Source organism: Polyergus mexicanus, unplaced genomic scaffold (genome assembly GCF_030449975.1).
Source record: "Polyergus mexicanus isolate NDT 795.1 unplaced genomic scaffold, iyPolMexi1.0 SCAF_4, whole genome shotgun sequence".
Lineage (NCBI taxonomy): Eukaryota > Metazoa > Arthropoda > Insecta > Hymenoptera > Formicidae > Polyergus > Polyergus mexicanus.
Genome location: NW_027223324.1, coordinates 6,155,625 through 6,179,199, shown reverse-complemented (window position 1 = coordinate 6,179,199; position 23,575 = coordinate 6,155,625). Strand labels below are relative to the sequence as shown.

The 23,575-nt window shown below is 35.5% G+C and overlaps 2 protein-coding genes across 4 annotated transcripts in view; both read left to right on the top strand.

Annotated features, from left to right (window-relative positions):
* Osbp (oxysterol binding protein) overlaps positions 1-11,449 on the top strand; it is a 17,629-nt gene extending 6,180 nt beyond the window's left edge. Inside the window, exons 3-11 of one of the 2 annotated variants that reach the window (XM_070293749.1) lie at positions 1,385-1,590; positions 3,398-3,648; positions 4,579-4,771; positions 6,438-6,733; positions 6,842-7,074; positions 7,158-7,434; positions 8,089-8,468; positions 8,801-9,021; positions 9,098-11,449. In XM_070293749.1, coding sequence (XP_070149850.1) covers positions 1,385-1,590; positions 3,398-3,648; positions 4,579-4,771; positions 6,438-6,733; positions 6,842-7,074; positions 7,158-7,434; positions 8,089-8,468; positions 8,801-9,021; positions 9,098-9,240 — 2,200 coding nt within the window. In that variant the 3' untranslated portion in view covers positions 9,241-11,449. The remainder of the gene's footprint in view (positions 1-1,384; positions 1,591-3,397; positions 3,649-4,578; positions 4,772-6,437; positions 6,734-6,841; positions 7,075-7,157; positions 7,435-8,088; positions 8,469-8,800; positions 9,022-9,097) is intronic. The other variant, XM_070293750.1, reaches the window with a different exon arrangement.
* Positions 11,450-12,879: 1,430 nt separating this feature from the next.
* On the top strand, positions 12,880-23,480 carry 14-3-3epsilon (tyrosine 3-monooxygenase/tryptophan 5-monooxygenase activation protein epsilon). 2 transcript variants are annotated; one of them, XM_070294997.1, is made up of 5 exons: positions 12,880-13,170; positions 18,405-18,711; positions 19,129-19,472; positions 20,142-20,240; positions 20,435-23,480. In XM_070294997.1, the coding sequence occupies exons 1-4, from the start codon at positions 13,107-13,109 to the stop codon at positions 20,192-20,194; spliced, it is 768 nt and encodes a 255-aa protein (XP_070151098.1). In that variant the 5' UTR covers positions 12,880-13,106; the 3' UTR covers positions 20,195-20,240; positions 20,435-23,480. The 2 variants fall into 2 exon arrangements, with proteins under 2 accessions (XP_070151098.1, XP_070151097.1); XM_070294996.1 differs by lacking the exon at positions 20,142-20,240 and having other exon boundaries at positions 12,882-13,170.
* The last annotated feature ends 95 nt before the right edge of the window (positions 23,481-23,575 follow it).

The window sequence follows — 23,575 nt, the reverse complement described above, 5'->3', positions numbered from 1 at the left end:
AAAATATATTTTTTTTTAATATAGATGATTTAAACTTTTTCAGACATTTATCTGCCCGATCTAAGAAACAATCAATCCAATATCTGAATTCCCTATATTGGGATTGTATCAGTATAATGTTGAACTGATAAAAATAATTATATTTTTAATCTTTTGCCAGTTGCTCTTTGCAAGCTTTATATACTTCTCATGACTGAAATTCAAATGGACGCATCGCGCGTCGCACAGCGATAAACAAACGAACTAGCGGCTGAATACTATTTTTTCGTAAAGTTTTTGGAATATTGCGCGCAGTAACATTTCTCATGAAATATTAAATAAATAATAATTTTGGATATATGAAAACGTGCATATCAAATTCATTTATTAATATTAAACGATTTCATAGTTTTGTAACATTTTCAGCATACGCGAAAAGTGAAATGTTAGCGCGTAAGGTTGCTGAAATATTGAAATAAGATTCCATTAATCTTCCGACAATATTATAAAGTAAAGTCTTATTGTAAGATTAGTGGTATATACCAGTAACATGATCATTAAAATGTGTAAGTTTGTAATCTCCCTATAATCTTACTGAAATGTTCGGTGCTGTGAGGGATTATATTTCTAACTTTGCTAAGTATGTTCCTTGCAAAATTCCCCGTCGTCGATGAAAATTTATAATTATTATTTATAATCCAAAAAGAAAGAATATTTTATAATTACTATCTCATAATTATTTATAATTCAAAAAGAAAAAATATTTTTAGATTTATAATTAAATTTTATTTTCATCCTTAAGTTGTATAAAGAATACCTGGAAAAAATTTGACAATTATTTCAATTGTATCAGCATGACTTGTTTCCTTTTTCCATGCAGAGTCGTGATTGTTGCCTGTTTGATTAACCCGAGTGACCTCACGTGCATGATCCGATTGAGAGCTCCTACTTCGTTCTTTAGATTGTTGTTTTGTACGACGGAATAACTCCTACGGATTTGTTGGACTATTCGAACTTAAAATGTTTATTTATGTAAACGTGGACAGGAGCCGAATCGTTACGGGACGGTAGTGGGATCGCTTTTAACGAGTGTATTCTCGGCGATTACGCTAATAAACTCATACATTCTGATTTGCCCAATCGTCCCTTTGCTCTGTTCCTCTTTTCCCTATTTTCTCGGCGAATCAGATACGGTGTCACAGATGAACGCAGACAATTAATTATTAAATTGACTTGTCAATTTTTTGTCAAGAGAAGTCGCTTCTTCATGATCGAAGGAAACATCGGCAATCTAGTCTACAATTGCAAACTCACGTCTGTCTTTTTCTGTGTCATTCGGCAATATTGCGAGGCAATTCTAAAGGCATGTGAGTACTCGAGACTGTCTCCATCTTTCTTGTTTTAGAAATCCCGCGGAGATGTCCCACACCTGCCGCGGCACGATTTCCTTACACGGGGCCTTAATACATACAGTGGACGCCTGTACCTTTGTCGTCAGCAACGGTGGCACGCAAACCTTCCACATCAAGGCGTCAACCGAGGTAGAGAGACAGCAATGGGTTACAGCCCTCGAGCTGGCAAAAGCCAAAGCTATCCAAGCAATGGAATCTGGTTTGTATTTGTATTTAGTCATTATTATTTGTACGTCGTTTAATGTATTTTTAACATATCTTTTCCACACGATTAATTTGTAAAATATCTAAGATATGAAAATCTCCGAAAAATATAAATATTTGCAGGATGAGGCATTTAAAGTATTACAAGCTATTGTCCCTGAAAGTACACATTATAGCAAAAAATGTTTCAGACAATTTTTCAGACAAAAGTTATTCGACTTGAAGGGGGACATAAAAAGGTGCCATTGATTTGACCTTGGATAGTCATTTGAAGGTCATTTTTAATTTCTTAAATGAAAATCCCCTCATTTTTTATTGCATATTCTTGTAGCTTATCTCGAGAGCTTTTCAAAATACTATAATAAAATATTTTCTTATTAAGTATTTTTCGAATTATTTTCTATTTTAATCTGACATATTTTCATATAAAAAATAAAATTTCTCGTAATTTATTTTCGATAATTTTATTATAATATTTTTATATACAGAATAATAAGACAAATCAATTGATATAAGAAAAATAATTAATAATATATACAGGGTGTCCGACAAGTAAGTGACCAAACCAAAGATGGAGATAGATTGGGTCAAACTGAGTTGAAAAGTCATGAACCATTTTTTTTTTTTTTTTTTTTTTTTTTTTATAATGCTTAATAAAGGAGTTATTATTGATTAAATCTGTCCAATCAGCGTCGACCTTTAGCCGCGCGCCTCATAGTGTGTGTGAGCGCTCCGTCGCTACGGCGACGGCGACGCATACTATCAATCGAGCAGCTCACTGATGTGCGTCTGGCTAAAAGTCGGCGCTGATGGGCTAGACTTTACTCAGTAATAACTCCTTTATTAAGCGTTATAGAAAAAAATGGTACAGGACTTTTCGTTTCAGTTTGACCCAATCTACCTCCACCTTTCATTTGGTTACTTACTTGTCGGACACCCTGTATATATATATACTTTCAGAGATAATAGCTTGTAATACTTTAAATGCCCCATTCTGTATACAGGATGTTTCAGGTCAGGTCAATGAGACTTCAGGGTCTTATAAGAAATTGAATCTAGAACAAACAAGATCCTATAAACATAGATCCGGAAATGTTCCGTTAAAAAGTTATAGCTAATAAAATTTCTGTAAGTAATTAGTTATGATCAAAATTTAATAAGAACATTTTTATGTTTGCATTTGCAATGTTTGCACTATGAATGTAATGTTACGCAAAGACCATCGAAAGATGGTTTTTTTCAAGTTCCTATTTTTTTCAAAGTTCTATTTCAGTTGTTTTGAGCTTATTTTCTTTTGAACGTCTTATAAGAATTAAATGAAATTGTTGCAATTTAGTTTGTTATTTGATTACCCATCAGATTTATTTCGTTACTTTGTTTCAAATAAATGAAAAGTTTTAAAGTTATTTCGAAAAATCATCAAAAAAACGTGATTTTTCGAAGTTTATTAACTATAACTTTTTAAGCGTTTTCTGACCTATAATTATAGGAACTTTTTTGTTTCAAATTCAGTTTCCTATAAGACTGAAGTTTCATTGACATGATCCAGAACACCCTATACCATATATACATATAATTTATACATTTCAGTTTAAATTAAATAGTTAATATTAATTTTTGAAATTTTTCAATCCGAATCATATCTAACGTACGAACATTCCGATGTTATAAAGAATATTCTATTATAATATCGATACGAGACACTGTGTCTATATACTACATTTATAAAACTATTATATTATCTATCCTTTTCATCTACTTTCATCAAACTTTGGTATTTTATGTGAAATTTCTTTTAGCAGAAGAGGAAGAGGAGTATCAAGATAACGACAATCAAAACGTAGAAACTGCGTCTGTGATTAAGGATCTAACGCGACGATTGGACGATTTGCATGCGTGCAACGACTTAATATTCAAGCAGGGATCTGCGCTTCAGCGAGCTTTATCCGATTTGGAAACGTTAGACACTCCGTCCCCTGAATTGGCGGCGAAATTTAAGACCGTCAGCGAACGAGCTACGCTTTTCCGGATTGCGGCGAATGCTATGATCAGTGTAAGTTTCAATAAAAAATCTGTTTTATAAATTTAAATATATTGAAAAATACACAAGAAACGTTACCGTGTCTAACGTTATGAATTTATTTAAAAATCTTGCGAGAAAGAAAAAGTAGAATACCAATAAGTCTTATACTGTTTGAGTTTTACAATTTAAAAATCCACTTTATATTCTCTGAATTTTTGTTTCTTTTTTACAAAATGTCAGTATTAATTGTGGTTTTGATTGCAATAATTTTTTAATACAACAAGTATAAGATTCAAGTATAATATATACAATCTTTAATAAATTCTCAGATAAAGTCTCAAAAAAAGTCTAAGGTACATATTCAAAACAGATTGTAACATATTTGAAAAAACATATATAGTTATATAGAAAATACGAATGTTATTTTTATATGTTATGTGCAATTGAAGATGTACAGATTAAAATTTATTGAGCAAATGTTAAAAGTTTTTTAGATTATAGAATCGAATAATGTAAGAATTGTTCATGATACTTTTATAGAACTTAACAAAAATAAAAATTAAATAAAAATTTCAGAATTCATGATGTATTTTTGGATATTTTATAAATCTTATTGCAATGAGATATGACAGATTATATGACCGAGCGAATGATTCATTTTTAAGACAGTGTAAGGAGAAGAAGAGGAAAAATTGTATTTATTGTGATATATTTAGTAATTCATTCCTATGATTAATGCGTTTAGCAATTTGTTTGATTAACATGTTCAAAGATCAGATGGAAACTCAGTTCAGTACAAAATTCGCACACAGTGCAAAGTTTAATTTTCACGTCAATTAGAATCATCTTAAATTCTGTTTACAAGGTTGTCCTTGACAATGGCATCTCTACTGATATGATTTGAAATGATGTAATCTAACATGAGAGCCTCGCTGAAATTAGATTGTATACTTGTTACAGACGAGCAACGATTACTTGCAACTAGCCCAGCAACAGGAGCCTAAATGGAAGAAATTGCTGCAGCATGAGCGCGACCAAAAGGTGCGGATAGAGAAGATGGTCGAACAGCTAGCTAGGCAACATTCTCATTTGGAGGAAGCGGCACAACACGCGATTCCTTCAGCGACGCTTTCAGGAGGCCACAGACCTTCACGTAAATAATCTTACATCTAAATTCTTCGCTTTGTAGCACATTCATTATATATATTTTTCGATACTTCTTAATATTTTTTTATTGTTTAACTGATAGCTTAAGACTCTTTAAAAAGTGTGCGACAAAACTCCCCTATTTTATTAAAATTTTATTTATAAATATTAATACCGCACGACGCGCGGTATATGGTAAATATCAAAATCAAGTCGATAGCATATCTCTCGTCATTATCACAAAAAATATTTTCATAATATTAAATATATTTCGTCAATTGAATTTCAAAAATAAATATTCTTTCGAAATAAAATATGCTTAAAATTCTTCGATGAATAAGTATTTTTGAATTTTGCACAAAATTCATATTATCCGTGGGTGATGTGAATTTTGTCGTTTATAAAATGTGTTAGGGAAATGAAATATTTTCAAATTCCGGCGCCTTAATTTATTTACTCGTACCTCGCGCTAGATGGCTTTGGAGTGATACACACCGATGCAACACGTTATCGCGCGGCTTATGTCATCCATGGTGTACCACGTACTCTCTACCGTTGCAGCATATAAATCTCTGTGTGTGTGTGTGTGTGTGTGTGTGTGTGTGTATAGGCAAAAAAGCGTATATTCGCGCCTATATACTATATACACAGTGTTCTCGGGCTTCTTCCGATTTTGACGTTTACTCAGGCGGCCCTTGGTATTCGATACGGGTTTTCTCCCGTAAACTTGATTTCCGGAATTCGGAATCACCCCCCCACCCCCACCCCCCACCCCGTCTTCCTAAATGTGACTGAAGAAAGACAGAATTGGACGAAGTTGTCAAAACACATATAATAATCGGACGAGTCTAAAAGTGGTGCGTTTCGTCATTGGTGTCTCATTCAATTATTCTCGTCAGTCTCGTTAAGTGTTCGTAAAAGTGGCAGAATCTGCATTGCTCTTGTCAAAATTGATCGTGCACAATCGTATGACAGCATGTGTCAGACTGTATTCCATCTCTCTCTCTCTCTCTCTCTCTCTCTCTCTCTCTCTCTCTCTCTCTCTCTCTCTCTCCTGTTCTTTTTATCTGTACATTGTTACACTTTCTATACTTGAAAACAATGTAATATATGTACACACACACGCGCGCGCGCGCGCGCGCGTGTGTGTATCCGAGAGAGAGAGAGAGAGAGAGAAGTTACAAAAAAAGTGCAGCTAAAGGGAATATATGTAATGTGTGTATAAAGTAGCTTTTTATGATCCATAACCGCGATTTTCTCATTAGTTTTAATCAAATGTCGCGGATCCCTGATTTTGTGAAGTCCAAACGCACGGTACGGTCGATTCGGTTTAAATTAAGAAAGGAGACTTTATTAAAATGAGGGCAGACGAGAGTTTCAAATTAATTTATCGATCATTTATTACTGATAAGATCTCGATTGAGTAAAGCACGAACGACTGGGTGAGATCATTAACACGTGTCATGCTATAATTTACACACTCCCTACAATCTTATCGATGTCCTCACGTGCGATAATGATTAACCGTATTCTTTATCTTAACGCTTATCTAAACTCTGGGAACGATTAGATGACCTCTGTGGTCTCGCTCTGCGTTCAGTTATTCCGCTTTCGTCTTCCCCTCCATTTGAATATTTCCATGTGTGACAAATGGATAAATTTTGACTTTATAGATCCCGCAATTACGACATCACCGTCGGAGGATGAGGAGGATAATGCTGAGTTTTATGATGCGCAAGAGTCAGATACTTTCACTCTAAGCATATCTGGAGTCGCCACGAGTAATTCGATCTCACATACGAGAGACCGCACCGATTCTCAGGGTAGCGACGATGGCTCCAGTTCAGAAGGGGATCCGACACCTTTGCCTGTTTCCGATTCCACTGGCGCAGAGTCGTTTCTCATTGTGACCGATTCTACAGCAGCACAGACTCCCTCACCCGTCAAGACCACAGACGACCTGGACAATGTAAGCGAGTTTAATTTTTTTTTTCACCATTTTAAATATGTACGAAACAGGATGTGAACACGTTTTCTTCTTCTTCTTCTTTTCTTCTTTTCTTTTTCTACGCTATAGATTTGGCAAGCCAACAATGGCAGTAGCGGCACCAGGGTGACCACTATTTCCAAAAGGAAGCGAAGGATTAAGGTACCTGATAAACCAAATTATCCCTTGAATCTATGGAGTATCATGAAAAACTGTATTGGCAAAGATTTGTCAAAAATTCCTATGCCAGTTAATTTCTCCGAACCACTTAGTATGCTTCAACGGCTGACAGAAGACTATGAATATGCAGATATTCTTGATAGGTATATTTTTTTATATTATATTTTTATATTTCTAATGAAAAAATATGAAAATTGTGTGCATGATGAAACATTCTTTTAAATAGGGCTGCGGAATGTACAGATAGCTATGAACAGATGGCTTATGTAGCTGCGTTCACTATATCTAGTTACTCTACAACCGCTACTAGAACGGGAAAACCTTTCAATCCTCTTTTGGGTGAAACTTTTGAGTGTGATCGTACAGATGACCTCGGATGGCGGGCAATTTCAGAACAAGTATCTCATCATCCACCTATGCTGGCTCAACATTGCGAAGGAAAGAAATGGCGATGTTGGCAAGAGTTTACAATGGCCTCCAAGTTTCGTGGAAAATATCTGCAGGTACAATATTTTATTTATTGTAAAATATATAGCGCAGTATTTATCTTTTCTGACATAAGATATTTTTTCAAGTTTACAGTACACAAATATCAAAATATATTTGATATAAGCGTGTAATATAAGATAAATTATTTATTATTGAATAATATATTAACATAACATTATACAAACTAATTTATCAAATTATATATAAATGAGTTACGATATAAATATTCTTTGTGTATATTATGTTTGGAAAAATATTTTGCAAAATTTTTGATTATTTTTCATCAACAAAAACATTGAAGAGAAAGATTTTTGTTCTTTTATTGATGTATGTTTTGCTCAATATAATAAAATTTACAAGTTTATTGATTTTCTGTAATAATGTGACTCAGGTGACTAAATTTTAGATCCCCAAGCTCTAATGTCTTATGTAGTTATATAATATAATAGATATATACACGATTTTGACATCATCTCAATATTGATATGCAAACGCATATTAGCTACATTAAAAATAGTGTTGAGTGATTGGCTTTTAGAAAATGCATATAATAATTCAGAAATATATGTTAGTTACATATACAGGTCTGCACAGACCATTATTCAATAATTGTGTAACTATTGTGTTTTTTGAATACAGCCATTTAAATCATCGATTTTTGCAATCAGGTGATTCCTTTGGGTACTGCTCATTTGGAATTCAACAATGGGGAACAGCATTATACATGGCGTAAAGTTACAACTACAGTACATAATATTATAGTTGGGAAGTTGTGGGTTGATCAGAGCGGTGATATGGATATTGTAAATCATAAGGATGGTATCAAGTGCCATTTGAAGTACATACCGTACTCATATTTTTCGCGAGACAGTCAGCGTAAAGTGAAGGGAATAGTAATGAATTCTAACAAGGAAGTCAAGTGGGTAGTACAAGGCACATGGGATGCGAAAATAGAAATTGCTCCAGTAATCAGTTCGTCTGGTACACCTGATAATCCAGTCTACAAGACAGGTCCCTACATATTGGCGTGGAAACGACGTATGCCCACGTAAGTATACAACTCTAATAGTTATGATATGTGGAAACTGAAACTCGGTTGAAAAAATATCGCTTTTCTCGCATTTTTTTTCATTTTCTGTCTTTTATTTTCTTTTGATATATATAATTTTATTTAAGCACAGCGATTCAACACCTGCTAAGGTTGTAATAATAAAATTAAGAACAAATATTTTTTCATAATGTAACAAAAATCATTTCAATACCTAAATTTTTGTTTCAAAAAAGATCAATCGAGAGAAAGTTTTTTATTATATATTTACCATAGTAACATTTTTAATACATATGAGATAGATATTTCAACGTTTTAATTTAATTTTACAGTGATGACTGTGAGAAATATTATTCATTCACGGAATTAGCCTGTCAATTGAACGAACCGGAAGAGGGTGTAGCTCCGACGGATTCTCGGCTGAGGCCCGATCAGCGATTAATGGAAGATGGACGGTGGGACGAAGCTAATGCCGAGAAATTGCGTTTAGAAGAAAAACAAAGAGCGTCCAGACGAGCACGCGAGCACGAGGCCGAAAAAGCTGCCACACAAGGTAGGTTTATATATGTTATCAGATTGCAAAAATACTGAGTCTTTGTGTTCACTTGGAAACTATTTGTTTTTCGCAGGTTTACCTTATGAGGCGTACGAACCGTTGTGGTTCAAGAAGAAACAGGATCCGTACACAGATAGCCGTTGTTACGTTTATAATGGCGAATATTGGGATTGTAAGAGCAGAGGTGATTGGTCACGATGTCCCAACATATTTTAGTTAATTATATAAATTATATTTGATTATATAATACGAGATTCGTCACACGTATATGCAGTGCAAACAAGTTTTGGATCATTCAAGTGACGATAGTCGAGTTTATACAAGTCGCGCGACCGCTTGTGGTGAAGACTTGAATGCTTATAAAATAACGTTGACATAATAATGGGATTGTTATAGGATATGGTATAGCGAGATTAATTCTTCCAAAGTTGCTAGCACTCTGATATGTATAATGCAGTTTGCATATAGTTGCATATCACATCACTTTTGTTTTTCTTTGATTCTTCCCTATCTTTCTCTCTTCCTCTGTGCAGCATTCTTTTGTTTTTTTTCTTTCCGAATACAATTAGGCGCATTTAATCCAATCCTTGTTTAATATGCATTTGTATGTTATTATTTTATTTCAAGATTTTGCAAAATTAATGTAAATAGGTACTCTTAAATTTTTCAATTCAACTATATTGCATATTTAAATTTTGCATAAATCAGCTGTATGTACGAATTAATGACGAATTGATGCTGAAGCGAGCATCGATAAAACTAAGCGAATATTTTACTACATCAGCCTAAAACTGAGATAGCAATATTACGATCGTAGAGAAAGAAGTACTATCACCATTATCCGGGGGGTAATTAAGCTCAATGTTCCACTTTTATAATATATCTAGTATTTTCGATTTATTTTTAAACTAATATAGATGAATCTAATTTTCCAGAAATTAATCCTTATGTTTTATTGAAATTCGTCATGCTACTATATGTAGATGAAAATTTTGTATATTTCATCCTTTGGTCCACTGCTGAAACAGAATATTTAGAAATGCACAGCGAGGAATAAAATTGAGTTTGTATTCGATATACATTGGTGTAAATCAAGATGCAATAATATTTTCATTTTTCAACTCGTTTTTATGAAAATAAACAAAAGATAAGTATCAAAAACCTCTCCAATTTAATTTTGATATATATATATATTAGAGAGAGTATGCCTGTAATTATATCATAATATTTCCCTCGCTGCATATTTCTCGTTTGATGCAGTATGTATCTGAAGTATTCGAAACAGAAATATGAAAATATCGACAGTACTGTCCGAATTAAGGATGAATATAGATATTGTACATTCGAAGATTTATTCAATGATTTCGAATACACAAACGCAGCGATAATCTGATTGCTGATATTTTATGTAATATAAATATAAATCGATAACCATGATGCTTCCAAGTCTGGCCATTGTTGTTATTGCAAAAGCCACGCCATTACACATGCTCGTGCAAACTTTGAGCTCGCTAGATAGACAGAGTATTTTATTGAACTGTAATGCGTTGCAGTGTCATATATATATATATATATATATATTATGGAAGTAGAACGAAAAAGACATGAGATACTTGAATTGTGCAAAGGCTCCTAAGTGCTGCTGTACCCGATTAAATGAACCGAAATCAGATCTCGAGCTGAATTTCTGATCGCTTCTTTTCGAAAGATATGCTATAGCATAGAAATACTCACACACCTATAAGCACGCGTGACTGATTTATAGCGAACGATTTGCGTATGCATCTATGTATGTACGATATGTATGTATGAAGTATGTATGCTGTCAGTACATACACACATGGTTAATTGATGAAACTTATTGTATATCCTCCTTATTTATAAGCACATAGGCTGTTTCATTCGCGGTTATCGACGTTATCGGGTGTATAGCTGTACCCAGCCGTGTGCACGAGTATATCTTGATGATAAGCCGAGCGGAATGGCTAGCTTACAGCCAATGTCTATAATGATTATTACATTAAGTCCTCTCTGGCTGTATTATAATTTTAATAGTTTATATAATAATTGAGATGATTATATATACATATATATGTATATTATATATACAAACACACCTGTATACATATAAATACACAAATTAAATATAAAAATAAATAATTTAACAAAAAAAGATGCGACGAGTGTGAGCCAAGTAATGAAACTGTCTTTGGATCATTAGTTGCGTGTATATACATACATTAGTTGTGATTGTGTGAAGAGAGGCAAAAATATAAGCTTCGCTATAAAGAAATATTTATTTTAGCACATTCACGCGTGATCGCTTTTCCGACGTCTCTTTTAATATTCATCATCGTTCGCAAGAAAGGCCGTAATTGTATTATAAGAGACTTTGTTTTATCGAATAAATTATATTGAATCAAAAAGATAAAGATATGTAGACGCGATCTGAATTTTTACGACGATTAAGAGATAGAATATCTTTTACTAGAGATCTTTTCTCATTTAAGATTTGTAATTGCCGCTCGCATTCTTTACAGCGTCGATTTTTCCTCGCCTTTTCTCTAGAAATTATTTTTACTGGCATATTTACGAAAGATCTAAAATGCCTTTTCCAGCAATTTATAAAAAAAAAGTTAAGAAAATTTGATAGATTTTGTGAAAAGTGTAAAATTACGAGCCGTCGAATGTTCTCATCATTCGGTCTCTTCCGGTTCGCATTCCTTGTTCCCGTCATTTTAGGATAGAGCGGCTGAAAAGTGAAGACGTGAAAAAGAGATGTAAATAAAAAGAAAATAAGCCTCTTCAGCGTTTTTCAGATATTTAATGTCTTTATATTTTGATTACTGTAAATTGATTTTTCATTATTTTTAACTTTTTAAATGATAGTTTTGAATTATAACCATTTAATTGAAAATTATCCGAATCATGTCGAGTTTGATGTACAATTTGCCGCAAAAGAGTCTTATTAATCCGTTAAAACTACTTTTGAAAAGAATCAATTAAAAATATAAGAACTTTAGTTTTTTTTTATGTTAATAAAAAAAATATATAAAGAAAAATAATAATATAATTTTTAAAAAATAATGAGAAAAAAAACACGTTTTTCCCAACTATCTTCTTTTCAATTAAAAAAAAAAAAAAATGGATTTTTTTAATGAGGAAAAAAAACAAGCCTTGCTTTTCTTTCAAAATTTTGTTTTCTTACGAAGATATTTAATATTTTTATATTTTGATTACTGCAAATTGATTTTTCATTATTTTTAACTTTTTAGATAGATTTGAATTAACTATTATTATTTTAAATATAGCTTGCATTCCAATTGGCTATATATATATATATATATATATATATATATATATATATATATATATATTTTTTTTGAATCTATAATTGAAAATTATCCGAATCATGTCGAGTTTGATGATAATTTGCCGCGAGTCTCATTAAATTCATTGAAATCGCTTTCCCACCCCAAAAAAAAATTTTTTTTTTGAAATATAAAAACTAATTTTTTTATTATGTTAACAAAAAAAAAATATACAGAAAAATAATATTTTATATGAAAAAGGAAACAAAATTTGTTTCTTTCAACTGTTTTTTTTTTCTATTAGAAAAAAATAGATTTTCTTTACATCTCTACGTAGAGGGTACACATGGGATATTCGAGAAATTTATATTCGCGACGGATATGTACGAGACGCGGGGCGAGAAGTCGACGAGGAAGAGAGAGAGAGAGAGAGAGGATGTTCGAATTCGGCTCGGCGGATCCGTGGAACGCACCGGCCCAAGATGGCGGCGATGACGTCACGGGCGTAGTAATACACAATGGCGAGAGCGGTGCCTGATCCGCAGAGCTGCTGCGCGAGGGACAGGGAACTGCTTTCGATTGTTGGCGGGCGCCGCCATCTTGGTCAGTGAGCTTGCGAGTGGCTGTACGTCTTGGAGGAGCGCGGTGTCTTCGTGTGCGTATTTCGGACGGTCGTGACGGCCAAGTATCTTTCGTGCGCCCCGTTTTTTTTCCCTCCACGATACGTTCCTCGATATCGGTAGTAACTTGTGAAATCCGCGTACATCCGAGATGTCGGAACGGGAGGACAACGTTTACAAAGCGAAACTGGCAGAGCAAGCGGAACGCTATGACGGTGAGTGGATATTTTTCCGGTCCTCGCTGGGACGGACGGCGTGGCCGCGATCCTATGCCGATTGATAACTCCGCTCGATCCCCAAATCGCGTCGATTCGCCGTTACGTAGACCCCCTTCCCGCGGGGTGGGGGGGGGGACTTCGTCGCGGCGTCGACGATTTCGCCGGGGAACGTCCGTCGACGTCGTCCTCGTCGGCGAGGATCGGGAATTAACCTATCGCCGTATAATATTATTCCCTTCGCGTCGAGATGTCCGCGTTTATAGCTGTCAAAGTACGCGGCGCGATCGCCGAATCTCGCAAACGCCGATCGTTAACGGCGTAGCCGGCGGCGGCGTTTCTTTGTGGCAACGCCGGACGCGATATCGACTCGTGTCATTCGCGACGGTCGATCCGGCGAGGCCCGCCCGCCCGTCCATCCGTCCATCCATCCATCCGTCCGTCCGTCCGTTCATCCGCTCGCCAGCGGCCATAAATCTCGTCATAAAGCTCGAGATTCGAACAATGAAGAAACGAGAAGTCGATCTCGTTCTTGGATATATCCCTATCGTGTGACGACGCGCGCGCTAGGCGTTGCTAGGCGTACGCTCGGCCGTCCACGATCCTTCCTCCTCCTCGCCGTCTCGGTAGATAAGCGGCGAGTTCGCTTCGTCGCGCGACGTCGTGACGCATAAAGGCGCACGCACGACGCGACACGGCGAGGCACTTTCGCTAATCGCCGATCCGGCTTATTACTACGGGCGAGCGGGCGCGTAGTAACTCGCGTGTTCCGCTCGTGGGTGTCTGGCCTTGAACGCGTACGGAGAAATCACCGACCGGGTGATTTCGATCGACCGAGGAAAAGAGACAACTATGTTCTCTTCTTCTCCTTGTTCTTCCTCTTTACCCTCCTCCTCCTCCTCCTCCTCCTCCTCCTCCTCCTCCTCCTCCTCCTCCTCCTCCTCCTCCTCCTCCTTCTCCTCCTCCTCCTCTTTCGGGCTTCTCGAGCCGAAAGATTTGTGGGAACCCAGGTAGAGATCCATAATCTGTGCAAAGGGGTTTGTAGATTACGGACCCTGCTTGTGATTTTTCCACCCAATGAGAACAGGTGTTTCCCATTTTTTTCTTTCACGACGAGAAAGAGAGATGAAATGGTCTCTCTGCTAGATTCATTTTAGAAACGGGATTATAGATAAGATATCAAACGCTTCGCGCTAGCCGATCGTATCGATTACGCTCTTGTCATCGAGGTGAACTTTCGATGATAAGAGTTATCGTCCGATTCCGCGATCTCACTCCTGGCGAAAGCAACGCGTGTTTCGTACGCCACGAGTGGAAAAGAGGTATGAGGGGGGGAGGGGACAATCGAGCGGATGAAGGGGCGGGGGTGGGAGAGGTGGTCGAATCTCTCCTCTTCCTACGCCACGCGTTTCGGTGCGCGCTTCTTTCTAAAGCACCGGTTAAATTTCATTTCCCTAGCAATTTCTCTTCCCCTCCTCCTCCTCCTCCTCCTCCTTCCCTCCCTCCCTCCCACCGTCCCGTTCTCCCCACTTATGCGTGGGAATGCCATGTGACTTGACATTTAATGGCGAAATCGTGCACCGGCGTGTACAGGCCGGTAAAGCCCGTATCAGATCGCGCATTGAAAACTGAAGATTGAGGATTAAAGATTGGAATTTGACTAATCGGAATCGAGGGAACTAAAATCTCTTCGTCCCGATTGGTTAAGCTTCAATCTTCGATGCGTAGTGTGATAATACGGGCTTAAGGGCTTTACCTGCTCGTCGAAATGTACCGAGTGTTGCGAAAAAAGGTAACGCTGATGAGAATTGATTGAAAACTAAGGAAAATAACGAATATGTTGAGGATTTTTTAGTAAAATAATAAGAAATCACAAGGTTAATAGAAATTTACATAGAAATAATACATACATACATAACCTCTTTTTTTTTTTTTTTTTTTTGCGCTACTCTATATAACTACTTCGAGGACAACTCGCGATACTAATTAACAAATCTTTGTTCCTTTCATAGACCTACTCGAATTATGCCGAATCTCATTTTCTCCGTCTTTCTTTCAGAATCGCTCCAATTAACGTATCCTATTTTTAAAACGAAACCACTTTAAATTAAACAAATGTCAGCTTTAACGCCGTCGTTTCGATATATGTTGCTTCCACGATAATAAAAATGTTGTATTTTCTCAGAATATTCTTTAAGAATAAAATATTTGATCATATATAATTGAACGAGTCATTGACCAACTTTAAATGTCGACAGCCCATCGCTCTCTTTACACATTTTACTATTACCTTAATAATATCTGTATTTATAGCATCCATATCCGAGTAATACTGAGTAATAGACCCGAAAATTCGCTCAATATTGATTGAGCAGATTCGACGCCAGCCAACATAATCGATCTTAAGAGCAAAATCCAGGGTGTCTACTCTCTGGAAAAACCTAAAAAAACCTGGAATTTTTAGGGATTTCGTTTTTATCTTGAAAAATCAGGGAATTCTCATGGAATTTTATTCGAACTCGGGGAATTTTTTCAAAAATTCTCTCTTCGATCATTCTGTTCTTATATCACAAGCATAAGCGATCTGATTGGCCAATGATTGTGTTTTAAATATATATCTCTCTCTTTCTGATTATACGTTTATTGTCGTAGCAAAAAATACTGAATACACATTTTTTATTGTAATTCTTATTATTAATGATAGAAAATGAAAATATTATGCAAATGAAAAATGCTTATCTGACAAAAGTCATTCAGTTCTTTTCAATATATTTTTCAATTTAATATTTCAAATTTAAGAGGTTTATTTTTCCTTTGTATGAGTGAAAAAAGCGTTAGAAGACATACAAAAAAAAATTTGTTCTAGTACATTTTTAAATTTGAAAAATTTAAAAACTTCCATCTAAAAACTCTACAATTTTACCTCGAATTTTGAATGAATACTTAAAAAATCAGGGAATTCTAAGGGATTTTTTTTTATAAGCTTTGGATAGACATCCTGAAAACCAGAGTAGAGACGACGTAATAATGTTATTGTTTCAAGAGGACAAGAAATTTGAAGATAGCTTGGAGAAAGAGGAGGAAAACGGGAGATGGAGGGAAATAGATAGATAGATAGATAGGGAAGAAGGGGTGGGTTTAGTCGTGGAACGGGCGGCGAGTGAGCAAAAGGGGTGAGAGAGAAGGTGACGAGAGCAGGAGGTGGAGGTGGAGGAAGAGGATAGAATGGGGAGAGGGATGGTTAGCAGAAGGAAAGTATTGATCTGGCCGCTATCCCACGTTGCTGCACACCTCGACCTATGTATGGGTGTAACTTGTGTTCATTGTAACGCCTGTTTTACGTCACATTTACCCCCGTATGAACTTGAAGTCTCACCACCGATACAACATCGGTGCGTGCGACGCACCGTTGATCCATGTCATCGATCAACGCGTCCTTTCCGTTATTACGCCGTTATTATAGGTCTCCAGGTTTTCGCAGCTTCCAACATTATCTTCTTCCTTTTCTTTCTCTCTTTGAGAGCGCGGAGTACACTTGTGCCATTTTTAGCGCGCCAAGTGCGAACGAGCTGGCCGAGTTAACCGAGAGCGAACAGTTTTTTTGAAAATTCAACTTTGTGACGTTTTTCGAATGGAAATATCGATGTCAAGTCGAACAAATCCCCGATATTTCCTGATTTTTTTTTAAGCTAAAATTTCTCACAATAAAACCCACTTGATTACTATAATGAACATTAATTGTTTCTTTGATATCATCTATAAAAGTATTCAAAATACTCAGTTTCTATTCCTGTTTAAAAAATTTTATTCAATTTTGATTTGGGTCATTTAATAATTTTCTTTCCTTCTCATTCTAAAGATCCAACAATTAACTTTTTTCTATAATCTCTTAATCTTAATTTGAAAATACTACATATATATATATATATATATATATATATATATATATATATATATATATATTACAGAGTGTCTATTCCCTAGAAAAACCTTGAAAACCTGAAATTCTTAGGGATTTTATTTTTACCTTGAAAGATGAAGGAATTTTTATGGAATTTTATTCGAACTCTGAGAATTTTTGAAAAAATTCTCTGATCTGAGAAAGCGCTCAGTTATCATCTTGTCAACACTCGACGTTGATTCGTTAGTTCTAAAAACAAGAACCAATCACATTCGATTGCTACTGAGCGGTTTTCTCTGCTGAACGCGACCAATGCAAGCATCGGCAATCTGATTGATCAATGATTGTGTGAATTATATATTTCAAATATATTATAAATATATATCTTTCTCTCTTTAATTATACATTCTTCGTAACAAAAAATACTGAACACACAATACGAGTACACTTTTTATTGTAATCTTACAATTAATGATGGAGAATGAAAATATTATGCAAATGAAAAATGCTTATTTTACAAAAGTCATTCAGTTCTTTTCGGTACATTTCTAAATTTAATATTTAAAATTTAAGTGGTTTATTTTTTCTTTGTATGAATGAAAAGTATTGGAAAACGCACACAAAAAAAAAGCTTGTTTTAAAAGATTTTATCTAAAAATTCTGTAATTTTACCTAGAATTTTGAAAAAATTATCTGAAAAATTAGGGAATTTTTTTACAAGTTTTGAATAGACACCCTATATTAATATAAAATAATTTCTCTCTATTAAACATATGCATTTCTATTAAAAGATTAATCGATTGGAACTCTGAAAGGCTTACGTACAAATATTGCGAGAGGACATTCCGTAAAAACATCTAAAGAACAAAAGATCGGCGTTTCTTGGCAAATATCGCTCGAATATGCCGATAAATACGTGTTTAGTAACTTCCGTGCAAAGTTCAAGGGGCAGCGGATTAATATATACGACGCGTTCATCCCCTTTACTCCAAAGGTACTCGGCGTTATCGTTTCATCCGCGATGGGCACGTAACATTTTATAGGCCAAACGTTCATATGCCATTTAAACGAACAAGTTCACGAGCGACACGGAGTTTATTTAGCAATGATTTACGAGTAATCTTTTGACAATTTGTACTTTGCAGAATAATCGCATAAAAGCTTGCAAATATAGAATTTTATAGTGATTACAAACTAATTATCTGTTTTGTTTTGTTTCACAGTTAATCAAAAATTTACAAAAATTATTTTCTTCTAGTTTTCTGTTACTTTGGTTTTTTACTGTCTGTGTTTGTTTATAAAATTATTAATTGCGTTTTATCGGAATTTACAGAAATGGTTGAAGCAATGAAGAAGGTGGCTTCGTTGGACGTAGAGCTCACCGTCGAAGAAAGGAATCTTCTCTCAGTGGCATACAAAAATGTCATTGGAGCAAGGAGAGCTTCCTGGAGAATAATCTCGAGTATCGAACAGAAGGAGGAGAACAAGGGAGCCGAGGGAAAACTAGAAATGATTCGCCAGTACCGATCTCAAGTGGAAAAGGAGCTCAGGGATATTTGCGCCGACATCCTCGGCGTCTTGGATAAGCATTTGATACCGTGTGCCTCCACGGGAGAATCCAAAGTCTTCTACTATAAAATGTAAAAATTCTTTTGTATATATTTTCTATATAATTGCCTTAGTTGATTTATTAACGACTAATTTATATATATAAATATAAATATATTATATATATAATGTATAATAATATATATAAAATGTAAATTTATACGTATGTGTATAGCTTTTCAATGGTAAGCTTTTCAGCTCAAAAAACAATTTAAATCAATTATTATATATCATAATAATCCATATATTTCCACTTTTATGTTTAGAGCCATATTTATTGTTAAGCGAATGGTGAACGTTAATTCATCTTTCTATTACTTCTTTTTTATTTTTATTTAACAAAATCGTGTAAAATATTTTTGAATTAAACTGTTGTATTGTATCGTGTCGCATTTCGGCGTACAATATACAAACTGTATTAATCTCTACTTTGGAATCTACGTTTTCAGGAAGGGCGATTACCATCGTTACTTGGCGGAATTCGCCATCGGTAACGATAGGAAGGAAGCGGCGGAGAATTCTCTAGTGGCGTACAAAGCAGCGAGCGATATCGCCATGACGGAACTGCCGCCGACCCATCCCATTCGTCTGGGATTAGCGCTCAACTTTTCCGTGTTCTACTATGAGATTCTCAATAGTCCTGACAGAGCGTGCCGCTTAGCGAAGGCGGCCTTCGACGATGCGATCGCCGAATTGGATACACTATCTGAGGAAAGCTACAAAGATTCCACCCTTATAATGCAGCTCCTCAGGGACAACCTCACTCTATGGACATCGGATATGCAGGGAGATGGTTAGTAATGTCCCACTTACTTACAAAGGCGAAAATCGCTATAAGAATGTTTTGATTACGCTAGAATGCGTTGCATGATGTGTCCCGCCCGATCGATACGCAAGCAAATACCACGTGCATTGTGATAGAAGATCTTATCTTAAATATTCTAATCTCACGCGTCTTTACTATTGAGATAAATTAAATGAATGTCCTCAATTAAAAACTAAAAATGTGTGATTTGAAAGTGTCGAAAGAGAAACTCCTCTCAGGCTTCGGATCTAAAATATCTTAAACAGGATATCAAATTGCTAACTTGTGATTTCCGATTCCAATTGTCATTATCATTAACTGTTGTTAAATTTATTGAAGAATATGTATTCTTGTAAAAGTTTAATATTCGCGACAAAATAATGACTCTACAGGTGCAAATCCTGTGATAAGTTGTGATAACACCTATATATGTATATATATTTCAGGCACAATTAATTATTATCATATAGAAGTGTTTTTCTCTTAAAATTGCTGATTTCTTGAAGAAATTTAAATATTATGACGCTCTCTTTATCTCGCAAATTATCATTTCTATTTTTATATTACGATTTTACTTTTAACCTTTTTCGATTTGTGTGTAAGAAATGAAACGTTGCATGCAATTTCCGAACGCAGAATCATTATTTTGTAATTCAGAATCCGAGCCTGATCAGCAAGGCGATAGTGCTGTCGATACCCACGATGCCTGAACGTAAATACACCCTTTTCCTAACATCCCCGCAGCCCGTCTATTCGGTGAGCGACACGACTGTTTACACAACTGTTATCGCATTAAAATGAATAGATAAAAAAATTAAAGAACCAAATCATAAATTAACTTACTTAAAACTAGCTCCTCAAACTATTTTATTTGCCAAATGAAATTTGTTCAACATTTGTTTATATGTATCGATCATGACGATATAATATTATTCACGTTTGTTACGCAGGTGAAGCCGAACAAAAGGAGCAACTGCAAGATGTGGAAGATCAGGACGTATCGTAACTCTAGCTGTAGTGAGTGTTATCTTACGCATATAAAACTGAGACACAAGAAAAAACTCTTAATAACTCGTAAGCAAAAGAAAAATAAACCAATTCAGCAGATGGCAGTTCGGGGTGGGAAGGGGAAAGATCTTTAGAAATTTGCGTGACCTTTAAAAGTACGTACGCGCCGTTATTTTAAGACAGAGCGGCAGCAGTGACAACAACATAGCGATAACAAAATTAATTAATAACATAAATCATTTGATTGCATTATTACGTACACATATTATAATACACGATTGAATTTCGGAGCACGCAGAAGCAAAAGAACACGCACTCTGCGATAAATAGAGACTGCAAAGCATTTAGAAGAAAGGAGAGGCACTTTTTAAGTTGCCCCGTTTTTGCGTATCGAGAGGAAAGGTTGCCGTATATTTGCATTTTGCATGCCATCCGTTCAAAATTGACGATGCCGACGACTTGACGCCGTTTCTGTTTAATCTCAGGCAGTTCGGATTACACCAATTTCGTATGGGATTAAATCCTATCTCAGTGAGTGAAAACGAATTATATGTATCGTATATATTTTGAAATAGCGGAAGAAAAAGAAAAGAAAAAGCACCAATTGATCTACTGAGACACATTTGTGTGTTTGTCTGTCCTTACTTGTCCGCCAACTCTTTTCCTATCTCTCCAAAAATCTTCTCCTTTTTCCGTCCCGTTACTACGAACCTTGCTTTTTTACTGCGCGCACGATCGTCTCGCGTATACTATAATTGCTACGATGTTAACGTATGCGTGCGAATCGATTTATTTAGAGATGAACACGCGCTCGTATTTTTTTCTTTCTCTCTCTTTACGGAAATAACGGCGGCGTCCTCACATTGCCAATTGTTAAGACGGACCTCGCTTTCGAGCTTGTAACTCTGTGTAATAAGATATGTACTTCTGACAAAAGATCCGAGTATAATATTATAGATAGCTGAGAAAAAAAAAACTGAAATTCATGGATTTTTAGCATAGCCGAGCTGAGGAGACGAGAATATGCTTACTTCGATTTTCCTCCTCCTCCTCCTATCTCCAAACCCCCCTTCCCTTTCCGTCTGTATCTCGTCAAATGCAATAATATCGTTTCCCTGATTGTGAGCTTTCGTAAAGAGACCGTCGCGAAGAGCTTAATAATGTGAATGAAAAGCAAAAACATTATCGTCGAAATTCTTTTTTCGATTTCGTTCGTCTTTACGCATCTTACCGAAGCGAGCGTCTCATCGCGTCAGCTCGACATCGTGCAGCGTCGTTGATTGACTAAAAAAAGTGAAGGAGAAACAGGAAGAAGGGGAAAAAAATGAAAAGATTACGTTAGTGAGCCTTTTTAGCGTTATTACGTTACTCACACAGCAAACAAGCAACTATCTAGCTAGTCTGTAATGTGGTTGTACGTTTTCATACGCCCGTTGTGTAAACTAAATATCGATTGCTGTGGTATAAGAGCAGAATAAATGACTGTACCCCGACTTTTTCCACCCGCGCACATACACACTCTTACACTATACATACATATATATATATATATACCTACATGTATGATATATGTATGTATCCACGTCTTTTCCATCCGAATAGTCGGTTCGTGTTTATATAATTATCCATTCGCCGATTCATCGACGAGTCATTCCATCAACTTTTACGTTGAGACATTCCATTGTTCTTCTTGTACTAAGGAGTCATAGATTTACAGTGAAAATACCCCGTTTTCTTCAGATCGACGAGGTAAGCTTAGCTAGTTACTGACCATTTTACGCATTAAAACTTACCTACTTATTATAGAGCTAGAACTACCAAAATCCATTTTTAAGCTCGCTCAGTTTTTTCGCTGATAACGCGACGGGGAGGAGACGATGATACCGAGAAGGAGACGCCGAATAAGCGCGGGAAAAAAAGCAAGACGTCCAATCGTCAAGAAAAAGGATTACAATCCGGCGAGAGAAACGCGGATCACGAGGGATCCACACGGAAGACAAAAAAAATTTGGTATCTATCGCGCCCCTGTATTTAGGTATTGTAACGATAAAAACAATAATCGTGTTACACACACAAATGATACGTTATTAATACAAGGAATAATTCTCAAAGTAATATCAACCGGCTCTCGTAAAGTAAGTAAGTATATTTGCGAATGTAATTGTAAGAGCGTAATAAGTAGGATATAAAGAAAGGAAAACAGAAAAAAAAAACAAGAAAAACGAAGAAGTAACAATCTCGACGCGAGAGATCATCCGAGCGACGGGGTAAGATCAACTCGAGTATATGATGATCGAGGAGATTAAATCGCGTGAAAAAATTGTGTGCAAGGTAAACAGAGCTCTAAATTAAGAATTGCGGAGCGAGGCTGTTAAAACAATACACGCGTATATATATATATTTCAATTACATTAGCATGTATCTGTGCTGCGGGCAAAAAATGTTTTAAGAAATTTAGATACGTATAAAAATGCGTCAGGTGGCAACGAAATGGTGATAGTAGCGATCTCTGGATGAATTATCCGTACGATCCAATTATTCGTTCATAGAGTGTTAAAAAAATCATTTTTAAAAAATTGTATCAATTTTTTTACTGTAAATTTTATTCGATTGAATTAATACCTTTACTGCGAGCGTTTAAAGATTCTAATTAAAAAAAAAAAAAAAATGATTTATTTTAATTTATTTTAATACATTTATATATAAATTTGATTCAATTTAAGAAATATAGATTTAGAAGAAATTAGATTTTATAGGATTGAATCTCGATCGCGCTCTTTTAGAACACATTTTATTACAAAATCGCACTATGAACGAATAATAGAGCAACGCGATTCATCATTGTTCGGAAGAATTAATTTTTGCGTTTCCGGATCCGCATGCGTTCTTACGCTCTGTATTACAATCAATACGATTACACCGGATACAATCTTTTTTTTCTGTAAAACTACACACGTGAAAGCTACAAATAAAGTAATTACGAATCTATCTTCCAGATTACACTTTTATTAAAAGTATCGATTTAAACTTTCGGCCGCACATAGCTAGTGTCAAAAGAAAATTATTCAGCTTAGAGTTTGAAG